This window comes from Hyaena hyaena, unplaced genomic scaffold, assembly GCF_003009895.1.
Source record: "Hyaena hyaena isolate Hyena2069 unplaced genomic scaffold, ASM300989v1 scaffold_1832, whole genome shotgun sequence".
NCBI classification, from domain to species: Eukaryota; Metazoa; Chordata; class Mammalia; order Carnivora; family Hyaenidae; genus Hyaena; species Hyaena hyaena.
In genome coordinates, this window is record NW_024082469.1 from 86,012 (window position 1) to 97,466 (window position 11,455).

Here is an 11,455-nt window from a genome sequence, read left to right on the forward strand (position 1 = left end):
TTGCCCAAATGACTATTGCAATCTTGAAAAAAAACAAACTTTGATAACTCACTCTCTTCAAATTCAAATCATACTAAAAAGCTACAGTAACCAAAACGTTATGATATGGCCTCAGATTAGCTATATGGACCAATGAAGTAGAAATTAGAGCCCAGAAATAAATCCATTAATCTATGACTTATTACTTTTTAACAAGTCTATCCAATGAGGGAAGATTCATTTCTTCAACAAACGGTGCTTGGAAAATTGCATTTCCATAGGCAACAGAATGAGGTTACACCCTAATTCTGGTCACATTATATACAATAATGAACACATGACCTAAATACAAAAGCTAAAATGTAAAAATCTTAGAAGAAAACACACGACTGAATCTTCATAGTCTTGAATTTGACAATGGACTCTTAGATTAAAAGAATAAAAGCATGAGTAGTAAAAGAAAAAATAGATAAATTGAACTCCATCAAAATTAAAATTGTTGTATGTGAAAAAATCATATCAACAAAATGAAAAGACAATCTAAAGAATTAAAGAAAATATTTGTGAATCATATATCTAATAGACGGTTAATATGTAGAATATATAAAGAAACTCCTGTAAATCAACGATAAAAAACCAAACAACTTAATTACAAAATGAGTCAATGTCTTGAAGAGACAATTCTCCAGAGAAAACATACAAATGGAAAATAAGCACACAAAATGGTATTTACCACCATTATTCAGTAAAAGAATGCAGATCAGAACCACAGTGAGAAACCACTTAACATTCACTAAGATGTGGTGCGGACCAAGATGTGGACAGGTGTGGACAGGTGTTCCACTAGACTTTGGAACCCTTATATAGTGGTGGTGGGAATGTAACTGGAGCAGCCACCAGAGAATAGGGTTTGGTGGTTTCTCAAAGCGCTATTTGTAAAATTACATGTAACACTATTAATCATATACCTAAAATGATTAAAATTAGGGATTCAAGTAGATATCTGTATATCAGTGTTCATGGCAGCATTATTCACAATAGCCAAAGGTGGAGACAACCCAAGTGCCCCTCAACAGACAATTTTGGATAACAAAATGTGCTCTATGCATGTGATGGATTATTATTCTTCCATAAAAACTAATGAAATGCTAACACATGCTTCAACATGGATAATGGTTGAAAATAGCATGCTAACTAAAATGACCCATGTGCAAAAGGACAAATATTGTATGCTTCCACTTACATGAAATATTTAGAGAAGGAAAATTCATTGAGACAGCAGATTAAAGGTTATGAGGGGCAGAGGGAGTGGTGGAGGGTACATAGTTTTGATTTGGCATCATGGAAAGTTTTGGAAATATCATGTGGGGATCAGTGCACAGCACTGTAAATGTAATTAATGCCACTGCATTATGCTGGGAAAGTTATTGATAATTGCCAAATTTCATGGTAAACAAAAAAGAGGAATATGGTCTATGGATCTTGAGGAAAATTTTGTCAGAGAAGATAAGGTTACTGAAAAATCAGTTATAAGACAAAATTAAATCACAAAAACAGACTTGGGGATATCTTGATTCTAGGGATGAGATGTATAAGGGGATTGCTTGGATGAATTTTTGATAGAAAAATCAAGAGCCAAGGGCCTTGAGAAGGAAAGGAAAATAGGTTGTGATAACTTTTAAAATAGTTTTTATTAGACAATAAGAGATAAATACTGCAAAATCCAGCATCCTCCACAAGCTGTAGATTGAGACAACATTAATGTTTTCCTTCTCTACAACTCAGAATTTTCTCCTCTTCCTATTTTTTTCTGAAGTGTGAGTATTTTGGCCTTTCTTTCAGGTCATCAGAATTTCCCTTATAACTGTTCCCATATTAAAATGGAATCTGACCTGCTCTTAATTTTGATATACAAATAGGAAAAATTTGACTTGATTGAGAAAATTATTTTTTAGGTCTTGGGATAAAGTTAAATATTTTTTAAAGTTAAAAAAAAGTTCAGCTTCGATGCTCAGCATCCCTCCTCATCAGGGAAATACAAATCAAAACCACACTGAGATACCACCTCATGCCAGTCAGAGTGGCTAAAATGAGCAAATCAGAGGACTCTAGATGCTGGCGAGGATGTGGAGAAACGGGCACCCTCCTACACTGTTGGTGGGAATGTAAACTGGTACAGCCTCTCTGGAAAACAGTGTGGAAGTTCCTCAGGAAACTAACAATAGAACTCCCCTATGACCCAGCAATAGTACTGCTGGGAATTTACCCAAGGGATACAGAAATGCTGAGGCATAGGAGCACATGTACCCCAATGTTCATAGCAGCACTCTCAACAATAGCCAAAACATGGAAAGAGCCTAAGTGTCCATCAACGGACGAATGGATCCAGAAGATGTGGTTTATCTATATGATGGAATACTACATGGCAATGAGAAAGAATGAAATCTGGCCATGTGTAGCAACATGGATGCACCTTGAGGGTGTTATGCTAAGCGAAATAAGTCAGGCAGAGAAGGACGAATATCATATGTTTGCACGTATAGGAGGATTAGGAGGAAGTTAACGGAGGACCATGGGGGAGAAGAAGGGGAGAAATGGTAGGGAAAAGGGAGAGAGATAAACTATGAGACTCTTGAATGCTGAGAACAAACTGAGGACTCATGAGTGTGGTGGGGGAGGGAGGAGATGGGCATGGAAAAGGGCACTTGTGGGGATGAGCACTGGGTGTTATATGGAAACCAACTTGACAATAAACTATTTGTAAAAAAAAGTTCAGCTTCACCTTGGTCAAATTATCCCAATGGGAGTGTTTAAACTCACAGATACACTGCAATACATTTCCGCAAGTTACATATCTCCCAGGTAATGCTGTTTGGGAATCAGACAAGAACCATGTATTGGTTTTGTTTGCATTTCCCCCAAAGAATGTAATAAGTGTGCAACTTGAGGACAGATAAAGAATAGTTGCTCCAAAAATGCTGAAGATATCGATTTCTTCCTTTATTGAGTATTAAAATATAACTGGGAATTCTTGAATTTGCTTTAGAAAAACACTGGACACCTTACCATTGAAGGTAGGTAAATTCTATCTTCAGGACTCTTCTGAATTGTTTGCAAAGTGAAATTTATTAATATACATTCTTTGAATTTATTGCTTGATGCTGAGTATGGTAGTTTTGAAACATTGCATGTACCCTACATATAAGCCAGAAATCTGGCATGTTGGACATATGCTAAGTTTTATTTAACCAACTCACAATTAGTGACTGTCCTTAGATCAATAAGAAATATTATTTTAGAATTTATTATTAAAATATCAATGCAATGACTATTTATGCCTTGACTAATGTTTATTGGAAAACTTTAGCTATAATTTACACAAAATAAACTGTTGAAACTATTGCTTCATCTACCTAGTAGTACAGAACATCTCTTGCGGTTACATATTTTTATACAATCCATATATGATCATTTATTCTGTCTGTGTCATCTTCATAAAAGAAATCAAAATATGATAATGCTAAATGACAGGGTTTTTTCATGATGTGAGGAAAGGTCAGGGGAAATAAATAAAATGGAAAATTAGTGATTTGCATTTCAGAGGAGGATATAGAAAAAATCTGAAAAAGAAAACCCAAGAACTATAGAGTGTATCAAATAACTGTTTCTATTGTCTAACTATGTCGTATCTGTAGTTTGTGCTTCTGTTTATGTTTTTAAACCCCATCCCTGGGCTGTCTGCTAAAATAGGAAGTGAATAAAGAAGATCTGAATATTCCTTCAGTATGGATGAAAGAGTGGAGAATAAAACACAGCCAGGTTTATGTCTGTGCATTTTGGCTACCACAAAGGGAAAAGAGCACCAATTTTAGGGAAAGTGACATGAGTGTTAACATATAAGACTACATTCAACTGTTTCATCTCCACAATACCCCAATGGACTAGGTAAGGAAGGAGGGAATATTACAGGGATGAGATTTATGTGATTACCAAATAATTTTTACTAACAAACAAGGTACTGGTAGAAATCAAAAGAACCTTTCTAGGGGCACTTAGGTGGCTCAATCGATTAAGCAGCTGACTCTTGATTTGAGCTCAGGTCAGGATCTCATGGTATGTGAGTTCGAGCTCCATGTCAGGCTCTGCTCTGACAGCACAGGGCCTGCTTGGGATTGTATCTCTCTCTCTGACCCCTCCCCTCTAAATAAATAAATAAAATAAAATAAAGAACTTCAGTGAAGCATAGGTAACTTCAAGCTTTTGCCCATCAAGCATGATACATGGCACAATAGCATGAACTCATTCATTCATTCATTCATTCATTCATTCATTCATTCGGCTTTTCCCAAATCAACAGGGGATAACATTTATTTTCCTTACTTGATAGATTAAAAAGTGATGTTCACAAAGTTCACATAATTTGTCCACAAATTGGACACCCAAGATTCAAAACAGATCTGAAAGGCATAAAATCTTATTTGGTTTGGTTTGGTTTGATTTTTTTCCGTTGTGTCTATTGAGGCATGGGCACTAACACCAAGATTCCCTGAGAGAGACAAGCCAAAACATTTAACAATCGGACAAAAGTAAACAAAATGAAGCAATGTATTTAGTTCTAAGTAGGAAAGATTTGGAATATTTGAGTGTGTGTTGCAAGGTGGGCCTCAGGGGTCTGTGAAATCTCTTTGGGATAAGTTGAATTGACCGGCAGGATTGAACAATTTTTTAAAGTCTGGTTTGTTTTCCTGATAATTCCTAATTGTTACATTCACTTTTCATTTTGGGTCTCATAACACACTCTTAACAAGATGTCACTGGCATCATATTTTTCAAATGTGATGTTATTTGTTCCCTGATAAAGTCTTCTGCAGATTAGATCCAGCAAAATTTTCCACTGCTGGTAAGGGGAAAAAGTCAAGGAAAACTTTATTGATCAGCTTATGCACCAAGTTAAACATGAAGTATAGACTAGACTAATTAAAATTTTAACTTTCAGGTCCTTTCCCTAAATCACAAGAATAGAACTTTTGGGAGAAATTATACTAGAGCACTAAATTCTTTTAAACTATTGGGAATAATTTTAAATCTTAAAATGTAATTGTTGATTGAATGAGATGGCTTATTTGACCACTATGCATATTCCCTCTTCAGTTTTTGAAGGATACCATAAAGGATACCAAAATGTCATTTTGTGCTAATTGATGTTAACTTTCATGCACTGGAGCAATTTACAGGTGTTTCCTTTGAAAACTTTACTTTCAGAGCTTTATATACTTAAATTTGAAAGGTAACTAAGTCCATTGAAAGGCAAAAGAAGGAAACAAGTGTTATAGTTTTGAAAATAAATTCTAGATATGTTGCTGCTGAAGTTATGAACAATTTACATAAAACATCTTATACACTAAGATTTGATGTTCTATATTATAGTTGAAGTAGAGAATTAATGGTATAATTTAGTGGAAAATTGAAAGCTTGTTTCTCAGTAATTCTTCCTTAGCCTGTCAATGACATTTGAAAGTCTATCAGTAGAAAAGTATTTCTCTGTCCTGAGGTTTAATTGTTATTACCAAAGAGACATTAATAGAGCAAGTTGTTGGGGTGCCTGGGTGGCTCAGTCAGTTAAGTGCCTGACTTCAGTTCAGGTCATGATCTCACAGTCCATGAGTTTGAGCCCCACATCAGGTTCTGTGCTGACAGCTCAGAACCTGGAGTCTGCTTCGGATTCTGTGTCTCCCTCTCTCTCTGTACCTCCCACGTTCGTGCTCTGTCTCTCCCTCTCAAAAATAAATAAACACATTAAACAATTAATAAATAGAGCCTGTTGTACATTATTTTATTACAGTGAGAGGGTAATAAATTCAGTGGGAATGAAAGAGAGAAAAAAAGGAAAAGACTGGAAATGTGCTAAGTGAAGGGAGCACACACTTTCAGGATGGGTGGTTAGGAAGAGGTGAATAATTTGTGTAAATCAATTTATAAAATGCCAGTTTATTCAAGTTAGTAAGACATTATGGGAGACTATAAAATCCAAGCTATTCCTACTACCTTTATCAATGCCCTGATGAATGTCAAAGACATTTCAGATGACAATGTTTTGAAAAATTTAGGTAATTATACTTTTTTCATTATCCAAGTATGGTCTATGAAATATAACAAATCATTCATTTGAAAATTAAGCATATTTACAAAGTAAGTATAAGATAAATAGAACTGATTATATCCATGTGTAAATACTTCATGGTTCTAAATATAAGGGCTTTTTAAAAATTTATTCCCTTTCCACATGAGACATATGGCAAGAAATTTTTCACGTATAACATTATCCACTGATTACTATATATATTTGCCTTTTTTCCTTCTCGCTCAACGTTTCATTTGCATGTGTATTTTCTCAATAATGAAGAACGAGAATAGCCAAGAGATATCTTTTTTCTTTCTCTAAAAATACCATTTTTGTAATTCTATTGAGACATAATATCCAGTTGTCTTTTATAATGCATGTTAATAGAATGGTTACATAAACATACTGCATTTTACAATGTTAGTTGTCATTTCAGACACCTAAGATGTTTATCACTAATTAATGTTTTCAAGAAAGGAACAAAAAAGGTCTGCAGAAAAACCTTCACTAATAAAAATTAAATTTCTATTTTCATCAACCTTTGAATGCTCTCCATTATAATTTGCTCCTTATCAATGAATGATATGCATCATCATATTTAAATACGTATCATAAGAATTAATTTATCTGATTGCAGGTAGCTACAAGCTGATCTGGCTCATGGAAAACAGGAATAACATCACAGAATTTATTCTCTTAGGACTTTCTCAGAAAAAGGAAATAGAAGTCTTCTTCTTTTTACTGTTCTTGCTTTGTTACATTGCCATTTTGATTGGCAACCTACTTGTCATGATTTCCATCACCTGCAGTCAACTTATTGACCACCCTATGTATTTCTTCCTGACTTTCCTATCCCTCGCAGACCTTTGCTACACGTCCACTGTGACCCCCAAGTTAATCATTGACTTGCTGACGGAAAAGAAGGTCATTTCCTACAGTGGCTGCATGACACAGCTCTTTGCCATGCACTTCTTTGGGGGAATCGAGGTCTTCGTCCTCACCGGGATGGCCTATGACCGTTACGTGGCCATCTGCAAGCCCCTGCACTATGCGGTCATCATGAGCAGGTGGAAGTGCAATGCTATGATCGTGGCTTCCTGTGTGGGTGGATTCTTACATTCCTTTGGTCAGTTTCTCCTCGCCATCGTTTTACCCTACTGTGGCCCCAGTGAAATAGATCACTTCTTCTGCGATGTGTATCCTTTGCTGGAGCTGGCCTGCATGGACATAAGCAGAATAGGTCTCCTCGTGGTTGCCAACTCGGGACTGATGGGTCTGGTGACTTTTGTGGTCTTGCTGGTATCCTATGCTATGATTCTATATACAGTCAGGTCCTACTCCGCAGAGAATCGTCACAAAGCCCTTTCCACATGCAGTTCCCACATCACCGTGGTGGTTCTCTTTTTTGCTCCTTTACTCTTTATTTATATTCGACCAGCAACTACCTTACCAGAAGACAAAGTGTTTGCTCTTTTTTATACTGTCATTGCTCCCATGCTCAACCCTGTCATATACACGCTAAGAAACACGGAGATGAAGAAGGCTATAAAGAAACTCTGGGGGCACATCACAGGCAGTGAGGATATAAACTGAAAGGCATCCCTGATTTTCACCACAGAACTTGTTGAGTACTTGACTTCTCTATTCAGAAACCTTTCAAATGTATAATGCTTGCCTATGTGTCCTGTATATAGAAACATGTGTAACCCCAAATTTGAGCAAAATATTAGGACTCCCTAGATTTACCCAGCCTCCTCTCTACTATGCTTTCTTTTCTACTTTTCTTATTTCTAGCTCCTCTGCCCCTATGGATCCTTTGTCTGTGCAGCTTAGATATTTATTAGCAGACTACCCAATGCAGTGTGGCATACAAATTAACACTGCAAGCCCATGTAGCTCATTTTTGGGTATGGCTATATACAATGAAGCCAATTCTAGCCACCAAACAATGCTTTAAAAAATCTCTGATCTTTCACTTGTGATGAGGAAGCAAAAGACAAGCTGAAGGCAAAGCACACGTTAACACAGGGGCGATCTCCCCAGCCCCAGCCCCTCATCCCCTTCAACCCCCCAGCCCATGAGATACCTGTGACATTCCTCAGGCACTCCTGGCTGCCCAAGGGCAAAGGAAAGGAAAAACAAGTGGTTAACTGATACAGACGACAGTCATGCTGGACATGAGTCTCCATCAGTTTACAACTGTCTTACTGATTTACAAGAAAAAAGCAATCTTATCAATAACCAGCCCCCCAGAAACCTACAGATACAATTTTCTGTAAATCTAACATTACCCCCTCCTCGATAGGATAGAAAATCTTATATAATCAGTCACCCCTCACAACTCCAGTGCAGCTCTTCCTGCCCAAAGATCCTGTCCCCATGCTTTAATAAAAACACCTTTTTTGCACCGAAAATGTCTGAAGAGTTCCTTTCTTGGCCACTGGCTCTGCACACCACTACTTCAAACCACATCATTAGCGTCTATTAAAGAATATCCTAAAAGATCTAATTTATGTGCCACAACAGTATTTCTCAAAAAAAAAAAAATCTTCTACTCTGATCATTTTATAGCCAGAGGCATTTGGGAGCATCTCACATGCTCCAAACCAGCACTTCATCCCAAGCCCCACATCAAAACCTTTTCCTTTGGTCTAAGGCACTTCCTCTCCAACTCTGCTCATAGATAAACTAACTAACTGCACCTCCCTGGCTAATTCTAGTCCCTTATAGTGCATTGGTTAAGACATGAGAATTGGTTGTCAACTGTGAGGACTGAGACATATGCCCAAGAAATCATCTATAACAGGGAAATGATAACAATGGTACACCACTCACAGTCTTCTGAGGGTTATAAGTGAAGGGCTGAAACACTGCTTGACAGTGCTCAAAAAGATGTGATTTTTTTTCCCCGTATCCCCTGTTTCATATCAGAAAAGTAACCATTCGGTTAAATGACTTTTCTCTGGAGAAGTGGGGTATGACGATGGGAAATGTTAGGGAACACTCACATTATGTCACATTCCTGTTACTGGTGAAATTACATTTTTCTCGGAATGGGCACGGGTAAAGATAACTTAAACTGAATGGTGAGCTCTTTAGCACTATAAAAGTTAAAGGCAGGTTTGGGTTTGTTTTTATTTTTCTCTTTAGTAGTAACTGAAAGTCACTCTGGAGAAAATTAAAATTTGCCCCCAATCAGAAATTGCTAGAATTAGGGGTGCCTGGGTGGCTCAGTCAGTTTAGCATCTGACTTTGGCTCAGGTTATGTTCTCACTACTAGTGAGTTCGAGCCCCATGTCAGGCTCTGTGATTACAGCTCAAAGCCTGGAGCCTGCTTCAGATGCTTGTGTCTCCCTCTGTCTCTCTGCTCCTCCCTGCTCATGCTCTGTCTCTCCCAAAAATAAATAAACATTAAAAAATTTAAAAAAAAGAAATGGCTAGGATTAAAATCAGGCCACTGGACAATTAATTAGAACAGAGGAGAAACTCTAAAGTTCTTTTAGAAACTCTTCCGCCATGAAATGCTTTGCAGAAGAATTTGTTCCAGGCTGATACAGGAAACATACTAAATAAAGGTGGGTTATTATTGCTGACACTTTCCTAAAATGGGCACAGAACATAAAGAGGAAAATAGCATATTGTTGTGACTCAGTTTAAAATACCCAACAAATGGAAGTGAAAATATGACATACTAAAAATTTTGGAAAAATGAGCTAACATACTTTTTAGTTGTTCTTTGTCTAATTCTTGACAACTATAACGGAACTTCTGAGCAGGGCTTGACCAGGTATGTGCCAGAGAAGGGCAGCGGAGCAGCAATCTAGTGTACAATAAGCAATCTCTAGCAAAAGACCAGCAAAGTAGTGAACTTTGATGCTGTTCCAGAAGCTCTGTCCTCCAGCCCAACCAGATCAGTATTATGGGAAAATAAAATGGCTTACCTTCTCAAGAGCATCTCTTTGTCATCCCTTCACTGAATCTCCTGTCCTTCTCTCTAAGAGCAATTATTCTCTCTCCAGTAGGATCACTGATATCAGCAGAAAATGTCCTTACTAACTCTTCCTTTCAGGGTATCTTCCCTTCATTGTCTTCTTCCATATGATATTTTGCAACTCTTTGGATACAGAAGTTAACTCACAGAAAATAATAGCAATGCCAACAATGCTTGTCCATACAAATGCAAATTACGTCCAATGAAATGCAATTGATTACAGCCTGTAGATATTTTGCTAGTTTTGCATCCACTTATACATTCATTTCAGTACCCCTCACCAGATTGTAAATGTGTGGAGCATGTTGTTGCCAGAAACAACGGTGACATCTTACTGTTTTCGGCAGTCAATACTGAATGATCTATTCATTCACAATGTTTAAAAACTCAAGATTATCTCATCTTTTAAGAATTTTTTAAAATGTTTATTTATTTTTGAGAGAGAGAGAGAGAGGGAGAGACAGAGCATGAGCTGGGAAGGGGCAGAGAGAGAGAGAGGGAGACACAGAATCCGAAGCAGCCTCTAGGCTCTGAGCCATCAGCACAGAGCCCAATGTGGGGCTCGAATTCACGAGCCTTTGAGCCATGAGATCACGACTTGAGCTGAAGTCGATTGCTTAATGGACTGAACCACCCAGGCGTCCCTTTTCTTTTAAGATTTATCTGTTAGCAAAGTAAACTTTATTTCACCTAAAATAAAACAAACAGGGGTTCCTGATTGGCACAGTCAGAAGAACATGTAACTCTTGATCTCAGAGTCCTGAGTTCAAGCCCCATGTTGGGTGTGGTGCCTATCTAGAATAGAAATAAAAATATAAAAATAAATAAAACAACCAAAATCCTCTTTTGTGGTTTATTTTCCTTCCCAATTTATCCAGTTCTGATTTTTTTCATCTTATACTCACTGTATATAATTTCCCTAGTCCCAGGTTTATTTAATTTCTCAAATCAGATTATGTCCTCTCTTCCTTCACTAAAGCTGCTCTTTTGAGAGTTGTCAATGATTTTTACATTGATGTATCTGTAATTTCACAGAGCTGATCTCTCTTTTTACCTGGAAACATTTTGACTTGGCTTTGGGATCACCATAGTCTTCTGGTTTTCTTCTTACAACTGTAAAACCTATGTCTCCATTTCTTCTCGTGGAACTTGTTCTTCTCACTAAAGGGAAAAGAAAAACATACAAATGTACACACAAACAGAATAGCTGAGAAAAAATGTTTCATAGAATGTGAGGGCTGTGTATATGCATATATGTATTTATATATTAGCCCCTTAAATTCTCTTCTACGGTATCTGTTGTGAATATGATGGAGAAACAACATTTGGGTTATGAGGCTTGTTGAAACAGGTTTAAGGGAGAT

General features: G+C 37.1%; 1 protein-coding gene across 1 annotated transcript; it reads left to right on the forward strand.

The window, feature by feature from the left end:
- The first annotated feature begins 6,760 nt into the window (after nucleotides 1–6,760).
- On the forward strand, nucleotides 6,761–7,693 carry LOC120226808 (olfactory receptor 4P4-like). The gene has a single exon (XM_039224973.1). The coding sequence runs from the start codon at nucleotides 6,761–6,763 to the stop codon at nucleotides 7,691–7,693; it is 933 nt and encodes a 310-aa protein (XP_039080904.1).
- Nucleotides 7,694–11,455: the final 3,762 nt, after the last annotated feature.

Bases quoted from the DNA above. Each gene is read 5' to 3' on its own strand.
- LOC120226808 (XM_039224973.1), top strand. From the start codon at position 6,761: ATGGAAAACAGGAATAACATCACAGAATTTATTCTCTTAGGACTTTCT.